We start from the raw sequence: 25,540 nt of genomic DNA, 5'->3' as shown, positions 1-25,540 counted from the left end.
ATAAATGATAAACCATTCTGACTGATCAACATGAAAACCTACCAGCAGTGTTTCCCTCTGCCAATTCATATTGGATTGAAGCGAGTCCAAGCTTATTCAACCATCTGCAAAAGACAAAGAGAAACGGTCACATTTCTCACACTGCTTCGATGATGACACTCTTAACTTAACTTACATGACTCTCTTCATGTGACTTACATGTTCATCTCCTCGTAGGTATCAGCTGCAAAGTGAAACATCATGACTTGTGGGTGACATGCTTTGATGGCACTGCAAGAGAGGTGAACATTTACTTTTTCACTGTGTTCAATCACTCACACTCTGCTCAGACTGAAAAAGTGTCAGTAAATGTTCAATGATTTCTTGGAATAGACTCATTGACATTTTTACACCAACAGTAGCATGATTTTATAAAATAAGAAAAATGTTAATTACAATTTTTTCTTGCACTCCAATGCTCTGTCGATCATGAAGTCAGTCAGGTTAATGTATCCCTCTGCTTTCTCTGCCTAAAAATAAGACCGGATTGACAGATTCTTAGCATTAAAGCAATAAAAAAAATCAAAAACACTATTCCATGCACCATCACCTAATTCATAACACCTTAAATTCTTGATATTGATTACTGCATGGTTGGGTTTGGAGCTTGCAAGAAAGGCTTTTCACTGTACTTGTGCACGTGACATTAAAACTTGAAACACCCGTCACCTTTTCTCAATTTCTAGTTCCCTCAAATTTGTTTTGACACATGGTAAACACAGGCTTTATTAATTCCTCCATCACGCCAATAAGTCATGCAGATCACATCAGCCTCTGTAGAAGAAACTGACACACTGACATTTCCAGCTTCAGGAAACACCATGTGAAACTCCAACAGTGACGAGAGGCAGCAGGCAGCTGTGGCAATGACAGGATTACTCTGCGTAGCGGGCTAAGTGGTGAGCGTTACTCACCAGCGGATTCGTGTACCAGTACAGAGAAGTCTTCTTCAGCACAAACCAGTACTTCTTCCATTTGAAGCCCAGGAAGCCCTTTCCTTCCTTCTTCCTGTAGAGCCAGCCCTGGTGGTCAGATTCCCCCAGCTCTTTAACAGAGACCCTCCGCCTGCTCATTGCCACATTACCTGAACATAGAAACACACACAGAGGAGATGGTTCCTGAATTCATGCACCGTGGTTGGATGCAACAATAAACCCTCCTTTTCAATGTATTGCAATGCAGGCATTTTAATACGACACTTTGATTGGTCTCATAAATTATTTTTATGTACAGCAAATTCAGAATCTCTTTTAACCACTTTCAGCCTACCTGTGTCACATGTAAGTTGTCAGACAGGAAGTAGTCAAAAAGGTTTTCCAAAGGATTATATCACACACAATGAAGCACAGACTGCTCAGCATACAGTAACTGCCCATGAACAGAAGGCTAATAATACTGGGCTCTCTTGCTGAGCTTGGTCTTAAGGCATTTGCAACACAACCCTCCACACACACACTCTAATCATCCTGTCACTTCACACACGCCCACATCAAGGGGCCAAATTACAATTGAGCTGCACAAACAGCAAGCAGCAGAATCAGGCCTGGATAACAATTTACCTCCTCGAGTCTTCCTCCTGGACTTCTGTCTCAGGGAAACCTTGGAGAACAGAAGGTTGTAAGAGGTCAGATAGTCACTAGTTCAGGAGATGGGTGATTGAAGGTAGTGCTCAATCAGACAGTCCCTCACCCAACTACCTCAAATATAGTCTCTGGAACATCCTGTTTCACACCAACAGTGTCACATGTGTCTCTCTCGCTCTCAGTCTCTCTCGAAAATAATTATTTGTTGTGCGTGCATTCTCTCTCTCAAACATACTGTTCTGTTTCTTTCATGTTTTCATTCTCTCTCTGATATTGTAAATGTGGTATTTACAAGAAATAAAAAACTTATTTAAAAAAAATTAACTCGACATGCAACAATTTCAAAGATTTTACTGAGTTACAGTTCATAAGAGGAAATCAGTCAATTGAAATAAATTAATTAGCCCCTAATCTATGGATTTCACATGACTGGGAATACAGATATGCATCTGTTGGTCACAGATATCTTTTAAAAAAACAACTATGGGCCTCTGGATCTTGTCACGGTATTTCTGTGCCATCGATAAACTGCAATTGTGTTCGTAGCCCATAGATTATGCTTGTCCACCATGGGGCACTCTGTTCACAACGTTGACATCAGCAAACCGATCACCCACATAGCGCCATACGTGGCCTGTGGTAGGGAGTCTGGTACTGCCAAATTCTCTAAAACCACGTTGGAGGCAGCTTACGGTAGAGAAATAAACAGCATGCCAATTGCACGCTCCCTCAAAACTTGAGACATCTGTGGCAATGTGTTGTTTGACAAAACTGCACGTGTAATGATCATGAGGTTTAATCAGCTTCTTGATATGCCACACCTGTCAGGTGGATGGATTATCTTGGCAAAGGAGAAATGTTCACTAACAGGGAAGTAAATTTGTGCACAATGAGAAAAATAAGCTTTTTGTGTGTATGGAAATGTTCTGCAATCTTTTAGTTCAGCTCTTGAAACATGGGATCAACACTTTACATGTTGTGTTGATATTTTGTTCAGTGTATAAAGTTAAATTATATTTAATGATGACATCATATGAGAAAGGAATTATAGATCATCTCCAGTACTTACAGGGTTGTAGTCATCAGCTGCCATGGAGGGAGCCAGAGATATAGGGAAGGCAGCCTGCAGAGAGAGACCTTTTTAGTTTATTCACAGACCTTAAAATACTAATGCATCGTCGTTGGATGCAACAAGAAACAAAACATTATTTACCATCCATTTTAAATCAATAGACTGAGTACAATACTAAAAATGTCAGAACGTCAACTTGTTCTCTCTGGATTCAGAAAAAAAGGGGGAACTGCCTCACATCATGGATGAGTAGGTAGCCATTTAAAGCATGTACACTGTAAGTTGCATTTTGCCCCCATAGGTCAATTTTCACATGATTGTAACAGCAGGTAGCCAAGCGGTTGCTGGTTCAAATCCCTGAGCAGACTAGGTGAAAAATATGTCAATGTGCCCTTGAGCAAGGCACTTAACCCTAATTGCTCCAGTAAGTCACTTTGGATAAAAGTGTCTGCTAACGGACAAACAAAAGTGTAGTCAGTCCTTTTCATTACAGCAAAACATCTTCAAACCAAACATGGAAACCGACATTGTCACAGGCAGAAACACAGTTCTTTGCATTGACATTATTGACCAACTTCCTCATAGGATACTCCCTCAAGGGAACTGGGTTCCAAACAGAGAATAACTGAAGGTTTCGATGGCGGGACCCTAACAGACCCCATAGCCACACAAACCAAAAGGTACCTTGCCAGTGATAAAAGCATGTCAAATAAGGAAACAGTCATTCCAGATCCATAGTAAATACATCCAATTCAGTAAGATGTATGAATTGAAAACTATTTTTAAGTACTGGCAGCTCAAAAATCCCATTCCTATAATACCATACTACATTAATAATACAACATAAATGATATCAAGATGATACATTGTTTATAAATCAGTACCTGCTGCTTTCAAACCAGGTTAAGATGTATACACTTCAGAGTCCTGCTTCAGCTAAACTACCTGCATCGTAAGGCTGGTCCTCACCAAATGACACATACCACAGAAAGGAAACCTACCCAGCATATACTTCTCCCTCAGTCTTGCTCAACACACTTGCATTTCAGCCAGCAACATGTTTCCGGTTGTTAGCCAACCGGTGACCATGAGCTAAACTGAATGATACCTCACTGTTACCTTATGCAAGGTCTATGAACTTCACTCTATGGATCCACTAACCACAGCTAAACAGATGAACTAACTGCACCAGTTATCAGATTACAGAAACTATGTAACAACCAGCTCTAGAGAGCAGCATTACCACATCAGAGAGGTCAAGAGGGGCAAAATGCTTCCACACTCAATCACTGCTGGTTAGTGCTATCTGGGGGATCCATGGGACTTCCCTACCCTAAAACCTAACCTAACTCTAACCATATTCAATTTCAATAGGGTAAGGACCTCCCAAGAATCCTGAATAGGACCAATAACGGCCATGGTTGGAACTGAATACAATATCACAAAACTACGGTGTACGCCTAATTAGTAGGATTTGTTATGCCCAAGTGCCAAGCAAAACATTGACTCGACTAATCCCGGGTTCAGTGAACCTTTTTATGCCTAGCCATTTACTAAAATGTGTGTCTTTCTATGATGTATTGACTAGTTAAAATTGTTTAACCAAACCCCGTGTTTGTAAAGATCATATTGGCCTATAATAATGCAGTTTTAACTAACAGGGCAACGAAAAAACAATTGGTGTTAAACATTAAATTGAGTCAAGTACTCAAATATATCACCCCCAAAACATACCTGCAACCTAGATTTGAAAATGCGTATTTTAACGATGATAACGTTTCTGTTGAAGGAGAGTTTGCAACGTCGAAACTCCGCTAAAACGTTGTCGAACATTAGGGTCGTTTTAAAGTATCAGTGATTCAGAATTCTTCCACTTGAGTTAGTGTGTGCGCCACCACCCAGTAACCACTAGATGTCCCTCTAGCCAGCGCATCAAATGTGTAAAGACCGCCTACACTTGTGTATAATACGCCAAACCCGTTGACTTGACTTTCATTGAATTGTCAAACTCTTGCTGTAGCCCATATATATCCACAGTCTGTGCAAACAATTACACTTGCCATAATAATGCGGATATTACAGTCTATCAAAGCCATCATTACTGAATGAATATCATAAAATATACTTTAACGGAGGTGCCTTAGGAAAAAGAAAATAAATGTGTCAGATCATCAGAAGATTGCGGGAGCTGTATTGTTAGACTTCCGTGCAGCCTTTGATATTATTGACCATAATCGGTTATTTGAAAAACGTGTATTTTGGCTTTACATCCTCTGATATATATTGGGTTGAGCGCTATCTATCCAATAGAAGACAGAGGGTATTCTTTAATGGAAGCGTCTCTAAAGTAAATAATGTAAATTTTGGTATTCCGTAAAGCAGCTCTCTTGGCCCTCTACTGTTCTCGATTTTTTGTACTAATGATCTACCTCTAGCACTAAGCAAAGCCTGTGTCTATGTATGCTGATGATTCAACATTATACGTGTCAGCAACCACAGCTAGTAAAATCATTGCAACCCTAAACAAAGAGTTGCAGTCAGTTTTGGAATGGGTGGTAAGTAATAAACTAGCACTGAACATTTGTAAAACTAAAAGCATTGTATTTGGTACAAATCATTCCCTAAGTTCTAGGCCTCAGCTGAATTTGGTAATGACTGATGTGGCGGTGTCATTTTTATTGAAAAAATAATATACAAGGTTTCTAAACACTTCTACAATAATGTGGATGCCTCCATGATTGCGGATAATCATGAAGGAATCGTAGATAATGATGAGAAAGTTAGACGCAGGAATATCATACCTCCCATTATTGTAATGGTGAGAGATTAGCATGTCTTGGGGTATGATATTTGTGTGTAACTTTCTCACTCATTATTTACGATTTATTCAGGATTATCCGTAATCATGGAGGCATCCACATTATTGTAGAAGTGTTTAGAAATATTTTCTATTCCTATTTACTATAAAAGTGACCCCAAAATGCAACAATACATTACTTACCAATCATTTCTATGGAGTACAGAGCCCCACCCCCCAACATATGGGTCACTGTCCCAATTCTTTTGGAGCTCACTGTATGTATGCATGTAACTGTCCGTCAGACCTTTTTTAGTAATATTGTTCTTATAAAAAGTGTGTAGTTCAGTCCTTGCCTATTGATATGTATTATGTCATGTTTTATGTGGACCTCAGGAAGAGTAGCCGCTGCTTCAGCAACAGATAATAAAACACTAGATCACAGGCAGAGTTCCCTCTTGGTCCACTTATGGTTTTCTGGGAGGAAATATGTGGGGAAATCAAAACTCTTCTCTCCCTATGGGGAGCACAAGCCGTAGCCATAACATTGTCTGCATGCGTGAGCAGATCTAGCGCTCTGACTGGGGCTGTAATGTTTGTGGATGGAAGCTGCTATCTGCTCCGAGGTTTGAATGTGGTGGGTTCTCCCAGTGCTGGGAGACTAGTGGCAAACCAGACATATTCCTGGAGAGGACAACTATAATATAGAGGTTACCCTCCTCCTCGTGTCCCCCCTGACCTCAACTCTCATGGGGCACATTTCATGCCCCATTGTGCCCAAAAAGTGACAGGCATAATATAGGGACATACACGGAACACAACCGAACCAAGCCGCACTGCTACACTTGTGTATAATACGTCATCCTGTTGACTTGACATTCATTGAATTGTCACACTCTTTGCTGTGGACCATATACAGTATACCCACAGTCTGCACAAACAATTACACTTGCCATAATCATGCTGGTATTACATTCTACTAAAGCCATCACTATTGAATCAATTTCACAAAATATACCATTATGGAGGTTCCGTCCGTCCCTCCCTCCCTCAGTCTCTCCCTCCCATATCAAGTAACACCATTGTCATTAAGTTAAAATGAACTGGGCCATGGCTTTTTTTGTTTTCAAATGGAAAAGATTGCTGCTACCGTTCTCATTCCTTCTAGAACAAAAGTCTTAGCATGTCGCATTAGAATGATTTAACACTGAACATGTTTTGTAACATAAAAAAGCACAGTGGGGGAAATTAAGTAAGCCCTCCGCCACTCATGTCAGAGTCCAATAGCCTTCCCGGAAACGTAGATTTGTCACAGCATTCTGGGCTAAATCTCCCGTCATGTTCCATTCTGATAATTGTCACGACACTTATCTAATATTCCCGAGCCCTGCTCCGGAGCAAGGGGCTTTCACTGGCAGACAGTGTCTCTTCTTTACCTGGGGTCTCTCATGCTGGGCTTGGGCCCCGGGCTGCAGGGCGGGAGATGGTATCAGGTTCTTTCCACTGCTCAGTGTGCTGTGACTACAGGAGGTTGGCAAAGGCCCCACTGCACTGTAAGACCCTGTTATAGGTATTGCCCAGTTGCCTGGCATTGTGGCACTATTTCCACAGGGAACACAGAGTGCTGCAGTGGTCCATAATTTGATGAGCAATGATGATCCCCCCCACCTACATACATGATCCCCTGCTCCTTCTGAAAATATTCAGAGGGGACAAATTTAAATGTATGACTTACCCCCCCGGCCTTGACATTTAACTCTTCCTGTGTTAAGTAAGTCCTGAACAGCATGCACCTGCAGTGCACTAGTGATACGTTCCCTTGTCACTAGGCCCTTTGGTCATTCATCAGACCCCACTGGATGTGTATGTCTGTTATGTGTGATTTATGGATTGATAATGAACTAACTCATGGCTCTCTTGGATATGACAGGAGGGAAGGAGGCAGGAAAGTGATGGCCAGGGCCCAATATTTAAAAAGTTATCCATCTGGATTTCACCTATCAGATAGGATTAAATGCATAGAAATAGAATGACTAGAACAAGTCCCCAATCAAGTCAATGATTGGTAAATTCTATTTCTATACATTTAATCCTATCAGATAGGCGAAATCCAGATGGATAACTTTTGAAATACTGGGCCCATGCAGAGGCTTGGCCACTGAATATTACGATACCCCCCCAGCCAGGTAATCCAATATTTAGACCGATCATAACCAATCAGTGGCAGGTCAATTTCAACAACGGCTCATTTTTAGACATAACAGTTGGTTATGTCCCGCTGCTGATAAGAGCCTCCAGAATGGCCACTTTCATGGTTAGCTATTAACTGATATTATTAAACTGGCAATGAAATGGCCACCATTATGAAGACCATGAAGGATATGGATAATGGTTTAGTGTTTGTACCAGGTCGCTTGTTAATCTGTGGTTGATTCTCTCTCACACTCGCTCTCACTCTTCTCCTCCAAAAACAACCCTTTAATTGATAGAGTATGGCAGAGTTATAAATCTATCACTGTTCATTGAATTGTGAAATCAATGCTACGTATGTGTGCTTCATTCATCACATGAGTACTCCAGGGCTTCTCATCACCATTAACAGGATCATGGGGGATTGGGATGTGGGGATGGAGACCAGGAGCCACTCTGAACCAGTGGGGTAGAGAGAGAGTTCATGGACACAAACCAGATTATTTTAAGGCTCAGGGGTCAGACATGTCCTTACCGCTTGGGAGAAGGACCAGGATCGAATATGAGGTTGGCTGTATCTGGTGAGAAGAGAGGAGGCGGCAAGATTAGAAACAAAGCATCTAGCATAGAATCTAGACTAATGACAATTAGTCCGTGGGCACATGGGTAATATTCACTTGTCCAAACCACTCATTCTACCCCCTGCACCAACCTCAACATACCACATACACTTACTATACCATTTTGGTTTTGGATGACAGATACAGGAAGTTGAAAATCACCAACACATACTTATTGCATCCTTGGCTCATACATAGGCACTTACTGTCTTTATCCAGCCTCCATTTCAGTTAACTTTCATATACAATTTGCGCCGACAAAATGGGTATTGTGGCCAGATTTTTTTCTCTCTGTGTCGGGAGGACACAGACAGGCAAAGAGCCACGTGTTTTTCCCTGTCTGATGATTCTTTCCCCCCAGTGTCAGTAAATTCAAAACTTGTTCGATGGTCTCAGAAGGTTGGTTTAAGATGGCTGAGACATGGTGAGATTTATGATCAGTCCTTCAGCTAATACGTCTGTGGATGTGCCCGCCTCAGATTTTTTTAGAAAGGGCTACTGAAAATAATTAACTTGTTGTCTGTAAGTGGATTAGCTAGATACTTGAGTGTCCTAAACTTATTGAATATTCATAATCAAGTGTTTCTGCTGTTACATGCAAATAATCACTCAATTGTCTACTATATTGTGTAACAGTGTGATCTGAAATCTGTGCAATTAGGACAGATAAGGGTCTTAATATGTGAGCACTCATCATGTGTGACAAACAAGCAGAGAATGAGGGGGTCTTAAAATAGCAGTTTGGGGTGTGCGAGTGTGTTGGGATTAGTCATCAATCCCAGTGTTAATGAGTGCAGTCACACCTCCTCAGGCCCAATGAGAGGCTCAATGAGAGGCTCTACCAAACAGACAGGGTGATCCTTCCACCATCGTCAGTCAGTAGGTTGGAGCAGCTACAGTATTTATAGTTTGTTTGGAAAATCATGTTTTGTTATAACACGGTCATCATTTGTGATTCCTCTTGTAGGAGGTCACCGAAGTGAGGTTAATTTCATTTCAATAAGGGGAATAAAATATGATTGGTGGTGTCTTCAAAGATTAAACCCAAATCCCTAAAATAAGAACTATCCTCATTCAGAGCCCTCTTATTTCCACACAGAAGGATCTGCCCTATTCCTTCTGGGTCTTAATCATTCAAAGAAAGTCATGCCTTGCGGTTGTAACACTACCTGTCTGATCTAGCATGTGGTATCCCAGTAGTCTGTCTTCTTGTCTGGTCATCTGACACCATGATTTGTCATTAAAATCCAGTTCAGAGCACCCACCCCTGGCTTGGTTAAAAACATGCCACTACTCCCTGACTGACTGGGGGCTCCAGTCAGATGTCACCAAATATCAGGGGTATTTGTCCTATCTGACCTCATACTTCACATGCTTACAGTACAACACACAAGCAATTGAGAATGGGTTGTTATGAGTGTTATGGTTGACGTAATGTGACCACCCACCTGTTGGGGAAGCCACTGCTGGAGCGCCTGTCAGACACCTGTGAGTGACGGACACAAAGAACGAAGTTAACTCATTCACTACCCAAACAGCACTGGTCAACAGTTACTGGCCTTCTGAGTCACTTTCTCTGCATCTTCTGTTCTTGTGGGTTAGAGACTACACTAGTCCGTCTTGCCCATATCGTTGAAAGGCATTGGAGGCAAGACCTGCTCTACAGTCACTTAAAAATCCTTAAATGTTTTAAGAACATCTATGTGGCTAATTTAGAAGTTTTGATTTACTAATGTGTTAAGTTGGACAAATCGCTGTTTCGCCTCCAAAGCTTAACATGTAAAAAAGAAAAATAGAGAGCATGTCATTAAACACACCAACATTATTTCCTTCAAAGAAAATGGTGAAAAGAAATACATACAAATCTGTCAACATGCATAACATCTTTCCCTTTTCACATAAACATAATGCATGGCTGAGGCTTGTGTTAGAAGTGAGCAAACCGTGCAGGGAGAAGCAAAGAGCAGGCTGTATTTTCCCCCACCACAAACATGCAGATTAGTTAAGGACCGCAGGTCGCCATAGCTAGGCAGGCTAGGGTAGGGCACTGAAGGTTAGAAGGAAGAGAGACTAAAATAAACAGACAGGGGGCACCCAGACAACCAGTATAATCATGCAGGGAAAAGGTAGAGGGGAGAAGGTAGTGAGATTAATGTAGAAATATGACAAAGTCAATGTTGTTCTTCTTGTCTAGTATTATGATTTTCAAAAGCCAAATTGGTCTGCCAGCTTTTTTGATCAAATGTAACAAATAAAATAAAGTGAGTCCCGAGTGCAATTCAGATGTAGGTGAAAAGGCGTACAGAGGTTAAGAGTATATTTTAAGCAAGATATCTTGACAATAGAATAAGACATATGCTTCACTCTCCTTAATTAGAACTTAGGGTCCATTTAAGTTTGAAATAAGGCAGTTGCAGAAGCATGGCCAGCAGAGAGAGAGACAAGGTAACTTTAGCTTGACTATCCAGTTTCACCACATGCTTCAAAAAAACAGAAGTAGAGTTCATTCTCAAAAGGTCAAAGCAAATTAGGCCAGATCATAACAGCTATAAGCCCCTGAAGGTCCCATTCCAAGGTCAATAGCCACTGAAAGTAACAATGCTAACACCTTTCATGCAAATGGTTGGTGTGGAAATTTGACAGATCACCAACCTATAACAATATGTTTAATCTAGTTCTTCAGTAAAAATAAATTAAATAAAGACAAAACAAATAAGAAATGGAATCAACTGGACCTTTAATAATATACTATCAAAATGTTACAAAAAAGGTACAATTGTGTTTGTTACATTTCTTGACATGTCGTGGTATTGAATAATACTGTCCGTTAAACTCTGGTGTTGTTACGCTTGTTATAAGCTATCCATAGTCTTACTAAGCCATCTGTGCTGATTACAGAAGACTGCCTGGCCAGTGAATCCAGAGGTCTAACCTACCATCTTTGTTCCCAAGGCTGATTGTAGACAAGCAGCTGTTCGCATCCTTTGAGCAGGGTGATCACAGAGCAGTGTGTCTACAGAACAAGGCAGGACATGGGACTGTACAGAGGAGTGCATAGCCTTGAACCCAGAGATAATAATTGCTGGTGATGTTGAAACAGTATTTTGTCACCCGCCATGCAGCATCAATCTGTGACAGTAGAGTTCCGATATGCATAGCTTTTAAAAAGGCCACCATTGGCAGTGTAGTTTAACTGAATGGTAACAAGGGCCTGACATGTAAAGACAAACAGTAGAAATACAAGTACAATAGAAACCTGGAAACTCTTTTTTTCTTTGTATCTCAAATAAAAAAACACAGTTTGAATTCAAATCTAAAACTCCCTGCAAAAGTGTTTGATTGTTTCTCAAAAATAGTGCCATACAGTGCATTCGGAAGGTATACAGACCCCTTGACAAGATTCTCTGTTCTGATGAAACCATGATTGAACTATTTTCCCTGAATGGCAAGCGTCACATCTGAAGGATGTGCGCAGGACCTCAGATTGGGATGAAGGTTCACCTAACAGGAAAACGACCCTAAGCATACAACCAAGACAACGCAGGAGTGGCTTCGGGACAAGTCTCTGAATGTTCTTGAGTAGCCCAGCCAGAGCCCAGACTTGAACCCGATCTAACATCTCTGGAGAAACCTGAAAATAGCTGTCCAGCAACTCTCTCCAGCCAACCTGACGGAGCTTGAGAGGATCTGCAGAGAAGAATGGGAGAAAATCCCCAAATACAGGTGTGCCAAGCTTGTAGCGTCATACCCAAGAAGACTCGAGGCTGTAATCGCTGTTAAAGGTGCTTCAACAAAGTACTGAGAAAGGGTCTGAATACTTATGTTATTTTAGTGTTGCAACAATGTCAACACCTTTTTCTGCTTGGTCATTACGGGGTATTATGTGTAGATTGAGGAAAAAATGAATCAATTTTAGAATAAGGTTGTAACGTAACAAAATGTGGAAAAAGGGAAGGGGTCTGAATACTTTCCGAATGCACTAAATAAAAACAAATATATTTTTAAAAGTTCCCATGAAGATACAAGGCTGATATGTCCCAAAACATTCCTCTTGTCCATTTGTAGACAGATAGACAGACATTTCCTTTTGGTAAAACATCTAGCTCCAAATATTATTGTTCTCATGCATGTGCTGGGTGTGGCAGCCAGCACACTAAATATTCCTATATTTATCTGATTGTGTGGCTGAGATGGGATTGGTTGGTAGTCGGTGGAGTACTGGGATTGGTTGGTAGTCGGTAGGGGACTGGGATTGGTTAGGAGATGATGTATCAGAATGCAGTGAGTTAACTACTAAAGCAGTTTGGTTGTGGAGCAGTACAGTAGCAGTACAGTTGTAGTAACACCGGGAAGGCAGGGAGAAAGTGAGAGAGAAGGAGAGCCCACTGCAAACAGTCGGAGGACAAAAAAGCACCGAGGAGGACAAAGATAGGAACAGGAAGCCCATCAGTGAGTCAATAGCTTAAGCCGTGTGATCCAACTGACCAGAAGCGAGGGCTCTGCCGGGGGGCGTTTGGAGGCGGGGGCTATGGGTGTCTTTTTGCTGTCCAGGTCATGGTCCTGGTAGGGGATGGTGGCGCTGTGGTGGAGGTCCTGGTTGGCAAAGTAGCGGCTGCCCCGGATGTGGTCCACCCCTCGGACCAGCTGCCGTTCCCCCACTGGCCTGTAGGGCGGCGCCACTGATGTGACCTCCTCAGCGATGGTGGGGATCCGCTCATTACTCAGGTATCTGTACAGTAGATCCTCGCCTGGAGGGGAGCGTGGAGGGAAACACACATCTTTAGTACAATTGATTAGAATGTAATGTACAAAACACACATTACTGAGAATAGGTTGTTGATTTTAAGGCATATCTTCAGTAGGCCTAAACTGCATTAAGAGAAGCACTATTAAATAAAATGAGTACAATTGATCTCTACAGCATGTGTTAGCCATGCAATGACAGAGCAATGCACAGGCATCTAGGCCAATTAAATCATTCTCCCTCTCCTCTACCATTGCAGTGTAATTGGGTTTCCAGCAGTGAGAGACTGTTTGATAGCTCTGTCTGCATTCACAACTGTCTGTCCTCTCCAGGGGATGAAGAACTGATCTTCTCGGTGTAAACCAGGGGTTTAAAAAAACAGAAAAGAACGAAGATCAGAAGCGGGAACAAAAGTGATCTATACTGTTGATCTATACCGGAACAGAACTGTTATTTTAAAATGGGAACTGCGTAACAATGTTATTTTACCTTCTATACCATGATATATGGAAACAGCCACAGGATGGTTTTTCAATAACTTTCTAAACTTCTATAAATTGTCATATTTGTAGCTACTTTAAATAAATACCTGCAGTCAACTTGTGCAATACGTCAGGAGATAGATTGCCTTCATTTCACCGGTCACATTCTTATACATAATGAAGCTTACCGAAGCTCCCCAGGACACGTGTTTTTGTAAATCGCACAATGGGAGAAAGTGGGTAGCAGGTGAGACCAGCTGTGTATTGACAGGGGTCGTGTTTTATATTGAAAGTATGTTTTTTTTGCTTCAATAGAGTGATCAGGGTCGTGTAACTAAAGTCTTCCTTCACAGAAAATACATTAGCCCAACACATTCGGCAGAAAATAGCTTAATTGTCATCAGATGACAACAGAAGTGCAACACTATTTTGCTAGCAGCCACACAAGGAAATGAGCTTACAATGAAAAAAAAAAACTATGCATGGCCATCATATTTTATAATGTTTATCATTGAAAGAGAGAAACCAGCTACAGTGCCTTGCGAAAGTATTCGGCCCCCTTGAACTTTGCGACCTTTTGCCACATTTCAGGCTTCAAACATAAAGATATAAAACTGTATTTTTTTGTGAAGAATCAACAACAAGTGGGACACAATCATGAAGTGGAACGACATTTATTGGATATTTCAAACTTTTTTAACAAATCAAAAACTGAAAAATTGGGCGTGCAAAATTATTTTACCCAATTACCCAATTTTACCCAATTACTTTGACAGACCACGTATTCACGCTGCACATCCTAATTGACAAACAAACCAAAACAATAGCAAAGTCTTCTCATGCTTTATTGATTTCAAAAAAGCTTGACTCAATTTTGCATGAGGGTCTGCTACACAAATTGACAGTAAGCAGTGTTAGGGGAAAAAACATTTTTTGTGCAGTTAAAATGATCTGATTTTTTTTTCCCCAGAGGAATGTGGGGTGAGACAGGGATGCAGCTTGACATATATAGTCGTGGCCAAAAGTTTTGAGAATGACACAAATGTTCAAACTCTGCTGCCTCAGTTTGTATGATGGCAATTTGCATATACTCCAGAATGTTATAAAGAGTGATCAGATGAATTGCAATTAATTGCAAAGTCCCTCTTTGCCATGCAAATGAACTGAATCCCCAAACAACATTTCCACTGCATTTCAGCTCTAACACAAAAAGGACCATGTCAGTGATTGTCTCGCTAACACAGGTGTGAGGGTTGACGAGGACAAGCCTGGAGATCACTCTGTCATGCTGATTGAGTTCAAATAACAGACTGGAAGCTTCAAAAGGAGGGTGGTGCTTGGAATCATTGTTCTTCCTCTGTCAACCATGGTTACCTGCAAGGAAACACGTGCAATCACCATTGCTTTGCACAAAAAGGGCTTCACAGGCAAGGATATTGCTGTCAGTAAGATTGCACCCAAATCAACCATTTATCGGATCATGAAGAACTTCATAGAGAGTGATTCAAAATGTTGTGAAGGCGGCTTCAGGGCGCCCAAGAAAGTCCAGCAAGCACCAGGACCATCTCCTAAAGTTGATTCAGTTGCGGGATCGGGACACCACCAGTACAGAGCTTGCTCAGGAATGGCAGCAGGCAGGTGTGAGTGCATCTGCACACACAGTGAGGCGAAGACTTTTGGAGGATGGCCTAGTGTCAAGAAGGGCAGCAAAGAAGCCACTTCTCTCCAAGAAAAACATCAGGGACAGACTGATATTCTGCAAAAGGTACAGGGATTGGACTGCTGAGGACTGGGGTAAAGTCATTTTCTCTGATGAATCCCCTTTCCGATTGTTTGGGGCATCCGGAAAAAATCTTGTCCAGAGAAGATAAGGTGAGCGCTACCATCAGAGTCCTGTGTCATGCCAACAGTAAAGCATCCTGAGACCATTCATGTGTGGGATTGCTTCTCAGCCAAGGGAGTGGGCTCACTCACAATTTTGCCTAAGAACACAGCCATGAATAAAGAATGGTACCAACATATCCTCGGAGAGCAACTTCTCCCAACCATCCAGGAACAGTTTGGTGACCCACAATGCCTTTTCCAGCATGATGGAGCACCTTGCCATAAGACAAAGTGATAACTAAGTGGCTCGGGGAACAAAACATCGATATTTTGGTTCCATGGCCAGGAAACTCCCCAGACCTTAATCCTATTGAGAACTTGTGGTCAATCCTCAAGAGGCGGATGGACACACAAACAAAAAAAAACAAATTCTGACAAACTCCCAAGCATTGATTATGCAAGAATGGGCTGCCATCAGTCAGGATGTGGCCCAGAAGTTAATTGACAGCATGCCAGGGTATTTGCAGTCTTGAAAAAGAAGGGTCAACACTGCAAATGTTGACTCCTTGCATCAACTTCATGTATTTGTCAATAAAAGCCTTTGACACTTATGAAATGCTTGTAATTATACTTTAGTATTCCATAGTAACATCTGACAAAAATATCTAAAGACACTGAGGCAGCAAACTGTGTAAATTAACATGTCATTCTCTCAACTTTTGGCCACGACTGTACAGTGAATTTGGAAAGTACTCAGACCCCTTGACTTTCCACATTCTGTTACGTTACAGCTTTAATCTAGAATATATTAAATTGTTTTTTTCCCCCTCTCATCAAATCTACACAATGACAAATATATTTTTTAAAAGTAGAGTATTCAGACCGTTTACTTAGTACTTTGTTGAAGCACCTTTGACAGCGATTACAGCCTCATGTCTTCTTGAGTATGACACTACAAGCTTGGCACACCTGTATTTGGGGAGTTTCTCCCCTTCTCCGCAGATCCTCAAGCTCTGTCAGGTTGGATGGGGAGTGTTGCTGCACAGCTATTTTCAGGTCTCTCCAGAGACGTTAGATCAAGTTCAAGTCTGGGCTCCTCAAGGACAATGACTTGCCCCGAAGCCACTCCTCCGTTGTCTTGGCCGAGTGCTCAGGGTCATTGTCCTGTTGGATTTTTTAATTTATTTTTTAAATTGAACCTATATTTAACTAGGCATTTACAACGACGGTCTACTGGGGAACAGCCTTGTTCAGGGGCAGAACGACAGATTTCTACCTTGTCAGCTTTGGGATTCGATCCAGCAACCTTTTGGTTATTGCCCAACACTAACCACTAGGCTACTAACCTGCTAAACCTTCACTAACCTGCTGAACCTTCACCCCAGTCTGAGGTCCTGAGCAGGTCTTCATCCAGGATCTCTGTACTTTGCTCCCTTCATCTTTCCCTCGATCCCGACTAGTCTCCCAGTCCCTAAAATACAACCCCACAGCATGATGTTGCAAACACCATGCTTCACCGTAGGGATGGTGCCAGGTTTCCTCCAGATGTGATGCTTGGCATTCAGGCCAAAGAGTTCAATCTCGGTTTCATCCGATCAGAGAATCTTGTTTCTCATGGTCGGAGTCCTTTAGGTGCCTTTTGGCAAACTCCAAGCGGGCTGTCATGTGCCTTTTACTGAGGAGTGGCTTCCACCTGACCACCTACCAATGAGGCCTTTATGGTAAGAGGGAGTGCTGCAGAGATGGTTGTCCTTCTGGAAGGTTCTCCCATTTCCACAGAGGTACTCTGGAGCTCTGTCAAGAGTGACCATCGGGTTCTTGGTCACCTCCCTGACCAAGGCCCTTCTCCCCAGATTGTGCAATTTGGCATGGCACCCAGCCCTAGGAAGAGTCTTGGTGGTTCCAAACTTCTTTTAAGAATGATGGAGGCCACTGTGTTCTTGGGGACCTTCAATGTTGCAGAAATGTTCTGGTACCCTTCCCCAGATCTGTGCCTTAACACAATCCTGTCTCAGAGGTCTACGACAATTCCTTCGACCTCACGGCTTGGTGTTTGCTCTGACATGCACTGGCAACTGTGGGACCTTATATGGACAGGTGTGTGCCTTTCCAAATCATGTCCAATCAATTGAATTTACTGCTGGTGAAATCCAATCAAGTTGTAGAAACATGAAGGATGATTGTCATGATGTTGCCCTCTGGACACAGCAAGCACCACCCCCCTACCTCTGCACCATCTCCCTCTGTCTCCTACACCCTGGCTGCTGTGGTCAGAGAGGTTGTAAATTCCTGGAAGAGATCATCTCCTCATGGCCAAAGTAGAGAGCGAGTTTTCATACAGAGAACAAAGGAATTACTTCCACCTCACAGAACTGGAGGTCCGGACAATATTTATGTTCTGGAGAATATATAAAAGATCGGTGAAGAATCTAGCTACGAACTGCTCCGTTTGGTACAATTTTGTGAAACTCACGAGACACATTACCATAACACTGTTTATACAATAGCCTCAGTTATGAGGCTTACATCTAATTGTTGTACAAAATTAATGAGTAAAGATGATACTATTTGTGAAATGACGGATGCTATGTAATGATGTTAATGTGAGAGAATTGTATTTCTGTTTAAAGTTTCACTAAGTCATTGGCACGCCCCCAGGGGCAGACAGGACCTGGCGTCATGACAGCTCTTTTCGATGTTCTGAATAAAAACCCCACTTGGGTTTTCTATCACCAGACCAGTACCTCTATCATAGAGGGAAATAAGGTTTAAATAGATTGCTTAATCTTTTAACCATCTCACGTGGTTAAACTCTTAAGACTATAGATAGACAGAATAAGAACAAGTCTTTGATATTAATTACTAGTCTGCAGCTAGGAATTCGGTATCATTGAACACGAAGACCGACAACCGCCAAAACATCTATACTATAACGACATAAATGAATGTCACTCTGAACTATCCATTCTAACCACGACAGAGAGAGAGGGCGGACAAACTCGCCAAAAGAAAAACTTTTCAACTGAGATCCCAACGACACACTGAGCGTCAATATATTGATTGATTGCAATTATTCCCGAATGCGTGAGCGTTCATGTGCAAAGGATTAGCATTTCAATTGTTATAATTATCAATTCTGTAGTGTCTTCTCAGCTGACCCCCACTCCTTTTGTCTAACAACCCACCATGCCGGTTTAGCCCACTAGGGCACATTCCCCCTATCATTTCATTGTAACCATATCTACTTTGTTTGTGTTATGCATTTCTGTGAGTACTTAGTAAATACATGATTTTAAGACAATTGATGTATGGATGACTCAGTGAGGGCTGGGTTCGTGCAGATATCCAACAATTTATGACATTTGGAATGAGATAAAATATCTGAAAGTTATTAGGAAAATTATAACTTTGTATTCTGAATATTTTCCTTGGTGCCCCGACTTCCTAGTTAATTACAGTTACATGATTAATCAGTTTAATCGCGTAATAATAATAATAAGAGTTATTTGATAAATACAGTGGGGCAAAAAAGTATTTAGTCAGCCACCAATTGTGCAAGTTCTCCCACTTAAAAAGATGAGGCCTGTAATTGTCATCATAGGTACACTTCAACTATGACAGACAAAACGAGAAAAAAAATCCAGAAAATCACATTGTAAGATTTTTTAAAAATTTATTTGCAAATTATGGTGGAAAATAACTAGGATATGAAAATCTGGATACCACCCAAACTTACTGCCTGCCAAATGAAAATCTTTGCCAGTGTTTGTGTGTGTTTTGGCTACCTGCTCCTGCCCCTCAAGCATTGGCTACTGTAGCGTGATTCAGAAATTAGGGAGAGATTTTTTAATTACAGAAGAATGGATTAACTTTTTCAATGCTAGTTAAGGTACTGTAGCTGTTTCACTTTGGATTTATTAACTAAAATAAAGCAAGACGTGTTTTTAATTCAGGTACCGCTCTGCACACACAAGCTTGTTAGCTAGCTAGCTCTGGTCCAACATAAAGCCAACTCTCGGAAGTTCAAAGACGTTCAAAAGTCCTGTATAGAAGCCTCCACTCTGTAGGTATATTTCTGTGGGCCTAATTCAGTTAATGCATGTCATAAGATGCCCAGCGCTTCAGGCCAAGCCTCCTCCAACACCCTCTCTCACCATAAACTTGTCTGTCCATCGTGCATTTAAACAACTATTGCTTGCTCGCTCCTAAGCGGCTCTTTCTGCACTGATTGGTGAAGTAATTTAATGTCAAGCTAACTTAAAAAATAATTTGATTTCAGCGGTTTAAAAAAGGAATCGAAAAGAATCGAATAAACCTACACTTTTGTTTGGTTCGAACCATTTCATAACTTTATTTTGCAGGTTTGAACAGTGAAACGGAAGAAAAAAAGGGAACAAAATGGTGGTTCCAATCCCTAGTGTAAACTCTAGTAAACTCTGGCTCTCAGTTGACACTAATCACATGGTTCATTCATTGGTCAATTAAGTAGAGGTACCAGTCCTCCAAGGTCATCGGAGGGGTAAATTCTACCATGTGTTCAATTATTTAACCGTTGAAGGTATGAATTGGATAATCTGAGGTTGTGGTCAATTAGTTTACTGTTGGTTGATTACTGTCAATTGTTGTTCTGAAATTACTCAGAAGATGGGTGGCTGGCATGTGTTTCTTACCTTTCTGGCCTTGTGCCCAGGGCTTGGCATAGGGGTCTGCAACTCCAAGACAGGTGTCCACTGGCATGGAAAGGGGGCGTGGCTTACCTAAGCAGGAAGAACAGAATTGTTTTGAATATTGGCTTGAATTCTAGAATGAGTGGGCCTTGTGTATGTCGTCATTGTGGGGGGATAACACTAACCACGAGATGAGGTGTTGCGTTGCCTCATCCTGGGCTGAATGACATTGGCCTCGATAGGGTAGACCACGTCCAGCTTGTCGTAGTCTGCGATGGTGAAGCGTCTTTGACTCTCCAGGTCCAGGAAGGAATTGGGCGACTCTGAACCCTTTGGTCTGTTCTTATTGATACTGGAGTAAGAGCTGATCTTACCTTCTCTGTGGAAAGAAAATGATCAGCATTAACGTCCCATTTCAAATAGGTGAGAGCACAAGGAAGGAGATCAAATTAGTACAATTTGTTTTATGCTGTTGCTCAGTCCCTAACTAAAGTTGCTCTGGATATACGAGTCTGATAAATCGCTAAAACTTAAATTCAAGATGCATACAACAAAATCAACAACCTGTTGAATATGATTCACCATCTGAACATAGCAACAGCCTGGTCACTGCCATACACAGAAGGAAGGAGAGGGACAGCGAGAGAGATGGAGGCAGATGAAACAGAGGCTGTTGCATAACGTGTCTAGCGGAAAGGGATGAATGTGCTCTGTTGTAGGGGTTTATGGGTGAAAGGCCAGAGATCGGGGGCAGAAACACTCCTTTTCCAGACCTCAAAGGCAGGGAAATGGAGCAGGAGAAGGTAGCTGGAGAATGGAGCGCCGGCTGTCTATGGGTGCACTGCTCCCTCAATGCAGGGTTACAGGGACCCACACATACATCTAACTCACCCTGAGGTGTAGATTCAGGCTAGGAGTTTTTACAGAACCCAAAGTACTCTAGGCTTATGACTAGGCCTGGTTAAATGCCTAGGAAGACCCCTGACCCTAGTGTATGGCAGTGATTGGAGAAGGGGGTGCAGGACTTACAGGGGTACACAGCGTGGGGTGTAGGGTACCGAGGGGGGAGGGGGGATGTACAGGTCCAGGATAGCGGGTTTCTCCTTCTTGGTGGCGCTGTCTGTGGAACAACCTGGAGACTGGGGTTTGTTCAGGGAAGGCGTGCTCTGAAAAAAAAAACATTCAGTCAGAAAATGCTCCCCTCAGAACCTATTGTAACTGTTGGTGGGCAAACGGCCAGCAACATAGCTACAGCAAATGGATAGATGTCTCAAGAGGTATCTACTTTCTAGGAAATCTACTAACTTGTTGGCAAGGAACAGCGTTTCTCCCATATGTCACATCCTATTGTCTACTCTAGCTAATTGCTTTTGTCTTTTTAAACTTCCAACATTCATCATCAAAATTGATGGCTTATTATCTCAATTGTCTGCTACTGTATTTACATTCCCTGGCCAAGGAAATTTAAACACTACTTGTTAGGAAAGAGGTGGCTCAAGATATGGCTTGTCCTACATTATAGCTGCATGCCTGTCTCTTTACATCTACAGTGCATTCTGAAAGTATTCAGACAGGTTCACTTATTCCACATATTGTTTCATTACAGCCTTATTCTAAAATGGATTAAATATGAAAAGAATCCTCAATCTACACACAACTGAAAATTACAAAGCAAAAACTTTTTTATAAACAAAAATACCATATTTACATTAGTATTCAGATCCTTTGCTATGAGACTCGAAAACTGAGCTCAGGTGCATCCTGTTTCCATTGATCATCCTTGAGATGTTTCTACAAATTGGAGTCCATCTGTGGTAAATTCAATTGATTGAACATGATCTGGAAAGGCACACACCTGTCTATATAAGGTCCCACTGTTGACAGTGCATGTCAGAGCCAAAACCAAGCCATGAGGTCGAAGGAATTGTCCATAGAGCTCAGAGACAGGATTGTGTCGTGGCACAGATCTGGGGACGTGTACCAAAACATGTCTGCAGCATTGAAGGTCCCCAAGAACACAGTGGCCTCCATCATTCTTAAATTGAAGAAGTTTGGAACCACCAAGACTCTTCCTAGAGCTTGCCAAACTGAGCAATCGGGGGAGAAGGGCTTTGGTCAGGGAGGTGACGAAGAACCCAATGATCACTCTGACAGAGCTTTAGAGTTCCTCTGTGGAGATGGTTGCCCTTCTGGAAGGTTCTCCCATCTTCGCAGCACTCCACCAATCAGGCCTTTATGGTAGAGTGGCCAGACGGAAGCCACTCCTCAGTAAAAAGGCACAAAACAGACCACTTGGCGTTCGCCAAAAGGCACCTAAAGGACTCTGACCATGAGAAACAAGATTCTCTAGTCTGATGAAACCAAGATTGAACCCTTTGGCCTGAATGCCAAGCGTCATGTCTGTAGGAAACCTAGCACCATCCCTACGGTGAAGCATGGTGGCGGCAGCATCATTCTGTGGGGATGTTTTTCAGCGGCAGGGAGGCTAGTCAGGATCGAGGGAAAGATGAACGGCGCAAAGTACAGAGAGATCCTTGATACAAACCTGCTCCAGAGTGCTCAAGACGTCAGACTGGGACGAAGGTTCACCTTCCAACAGGACAACGACCCTAAGCACGCAACCAATACAACGCAGGAGTGGCTTCAGGACAATTCACTGAATGTCCTTGATTGGCCCAGCCAGAGCCCGGACTTGAACCCTAATCAAACATATCTGGAGAGACCTGAAAATAGCTGTGCAGCAACTCTCCCCATCCAACCTGACAGAGCTTGAGAGGATCTGCAGAGAAGAATGGGAGAAACTCCCCAAATGCAGGTGTACCAAGATTTTAGCGTCATAACCAAAAAGACTCAAGGCTGTAATCGCTGCCAAAGGTGCTTCAACAAAGTACTGAGTAAAGGGTCTGAAAACGTTTTGCTTTGTCTTTATGGGGTATTGTGTGTAGAGTGATTTTTTTTTTCTCCTCATCAATCCATTTTAGAATAAGGCTGTAACATAGCAATGTGGAAAAAGTGAAGGGGTCAATAATTATATTTGGGGAATGGAAGGATTTTAACGGGAATTCAAAACAGCTGCTGCGGCATACATTTAAGAAACTATACCATTCTACCACAGCTATGGCGGCATTTTAGAGCCACACTCCTTGGTAAATTGACCATGTTCAGTTTCACTCTCCATCAAGCAGATCATAGTACGTCTCCCCTCTCCTCCTCCCCCAATAAACAGCCTACCTGTAGAATCCAGTGTCACTCCTGAATCACTGTGTGTTCCATCATTGTTTAACACACTGACACATCTCTCATCATAAAACCCAAGATGTGGCACTTTTGATTCCTGACACCTTGATCAAACACGACGGTGAACAAGTCCCGAATGATCCAGTATCTTTGTGATGAGAGGTTCTTTGTTAAGTGAAACCAGCTCTGCTTTGATATCATGTGATCTGATCTTTCCAGGGCAGAAGAAGCCTCCAGAGGCATGACAGGGCAGTGCCAGGACCAGCACACAGGTTGGGTTACAACATCGTATTGTTCTCTATGGAGACCCAGTCACTGCAGGCAGGGCTCAGGTGCTTGGCTGTGGCTAAGAGCTCAGCAAAGTTATAATTGTCCACATATGAGAGAGTGGTGAATTGGATTACCATTACATAACTTCATTAACACAGGATTTGTCTGGACCTTCTGAGACTTGATTCTCCTCATCTCCAATAACTCAAATCTTAGGGGTTTTGACCTTCTCAAAAGAGGGTGTACCCAAGCCCTTTGTGAGCTGAACCATTGAGCGGCCCACTGAGAGACTTGTCTTCCATGGAAGCTCGCCGACTAGCCAACCTAACCCACATAAATACAGCATGGATCACTAGTGATTCCCACCCTACATTACTGCCAGATGTTGATCTGGTTCTACAACCACCACCACATACACAAACCACTCAGACATTTGTTCGTCTCTCTTCTACTCTCTTCTACTCACCACTGTCCCCAGTGGTGGGGAGCTCCTGTCTCTGCAGACTGACTCACAGGCTGCTGGCTGCAGCCACTGATGACCCAGTAAGAGGGACATCATCATCACTGTGAGAGTACAGTAGGTGTCCTCAGCCCTGTGGCCCTCTCTCTGGGTGGTTCCTACACTTGTCTAGACTTGTTACAAACACATCTCCCTACTCCCCCATAAGGCACATTTAACAAAAGGTAATATGAACAATAACCATCACACTGCCTTAGTACATCAAAGTAAAAGATGAAGGGATTTAGAAGGTTCACCTGAGCCATGGGCGGTTTCCAACGCATGTTCTTGAGGGGGGCCGGTGTGAACCCACAGGTGCCTGTAGGTCTCTTCTTCAGCAGCAGGACTACACCTTTAGGGTCCTCTCTCAGCTTCCCCACCAGGTTCTTCAGCTGCCAGCCCACCTGACAACACACAGAGTGTCAGCAATATATCCTTCTGTAGCTGTGTAGTGAACTACATGGGCCAGATTCTAACTTGAGACACAAATGTGTGGTTTTAAGTGAACGTGTGGACAGCCGTGGACAGTCTCAACCCTTCTATAGCACTATAGTCAATTGGAGGAGTGGTGTGTGTGACAGGTGTCAGATATAACAGGTGCTGGGTGCTCACCACCGTCTGCTGGTTGACCTGGATCACCTCGTCACCTCCATGGATCTTCCTAGTCATGTCCGCGGGAGACTGACAACACAAAGGAGAAGATTAGTCTACCAACAGACATCACCTACATGTAATATTAGCTCCTGGATAATTCCACATTTATCTGTGTTTGCTTTGTCAGAAGTGCCACGTATGGGCTTGTTACGAAACAGACCCACTTCATAAGCCCCTGAGGAAATATACCTTCAATATAATTCTGACAACACAAACACCCTTCTTAATGAATGGGTTGTCACATTATACATGACACATTTTGCATGAGAACGTCAAAGCAATTAATGAGTCATGATATATGATGAATTAGGGTTTGATAAACGACGGAAGGCATGATAATTAGGCTGTATTAGCTAGCGCTGCCATATTACTCAGTGTTCTTCTGATGCGGAACACTAGGAGGATATTTTACGGTTGGAGTTTGGGGTTCTAAAATGGATGACGGAGATGGGAACAGCTATATTATTCAACCCATACAAAACTCCATCCCTCTCTTCACTGCTTGGTAAACACATTTACACTGGTATCCTTGCTCTGGGGTAAACACTTCTGCCCTCGACCCCCCTTCACATGGGAGGAGGGCGGCAGGGTGGGTTGTAAAGGAGATGGATTGTTTTAAGCCCACCCTTAACTGTCCCCAGTGGTGGAAAAACTACCCAATTGTCATACTTAAAAGGTAAAGATAATACAATTAAAAGATAATCAAATAAATGACTCAAGTAAAAGTAATATTCCTACTTGAGTTAAAGTATTTGGTTTAAAATATACTTAATATAAGTATCAAAAGTCATTTCAAATTCCTTATATTAAGCAAACCAGATGGCCCAATTTTTTTTGTATGTACCGATAGCCAGGGGCACAA

The 25,540-nt window shown here is 42.3% G+C and overlaps 1 protein-coding gene across 2 annotated transcripts in view; it reads right to left on the bottom strand.

The window, feature by feature from the left end:
• Positions 1–25,540, bottom strand: part of LOC115146327 (connector enhancer of kinase suppressor of ras 3-like) — a 72,772-nt gene that overhangs the window by 7,678 nt on the left and 39,554 nt on the right. For both annotated transcript variants that reach the window (XM_065004264.1, XM_065004265.1), the window contains 14 exons: positions 24,637–24,705; positions 24,282–24,428; positions 21,048–21,184; positions 20,204–20,397; positions 20,022–20,108; positions 12,787–13,049; positions 9,750–9,787; positions 8,217–8,259; positions 2,692–2,745; positions 1,599–1,638; positions 954–1,123; positions 436–509; positions 199–270; positions 43–104 (listed from right to left, as the gene is read on the bottom strand). In XM_065004264.1, coding sequence (XP_064860336.1) covers positions 43–104; positions 199–270; positions 436–509; positions 954–1,123; positions 1,599–1,638; positions 2,692–2,745; positions 8,217–8,259; positions 9,750–9,787; positions 12,787–13,049; positions 20,022–20,108; positions 20,204–20,397; positions 21,048–21,184; positions 24,282–24,428; positions 24,637–24,705 — 1,450 coding nt within the window. The remainder of the gene's footprint in view (positions 1–42; positions 105–198; positions 271–435; positions 510–953; positions 1,124–1,598; positions 1,639–2,691; positions 2,746–8,216; positions 8,260–9,749; positions 9,788–12,786; positions 13,050–20,021; positions 20,109–20,203; positions 20,398–21,047; positions 21,185–24,281; positions 24,429–24,636; positions 24,706–25,540) is intronic.

The sequence above is a fragment of the Oncorhynchus nerka genome, linkage group LG18 (genome assembly GCF_034236695.1).
Source record: "Oncorhynchus nerka isolate Pitt River linkage group LG18, Oner_Uvic_2.0, whole genome shotgun sequence".
NCBI classification, from domain to species: Eukaryota; Metazoa; Chordata; class Actinopteri; order Salmoniformes; family Salmonidae; genus Oncorhynchus; species Oncorhynchus nerka.
This window is presented reverse-complemented; position numbering and strand designations above follow the sequence as displayed.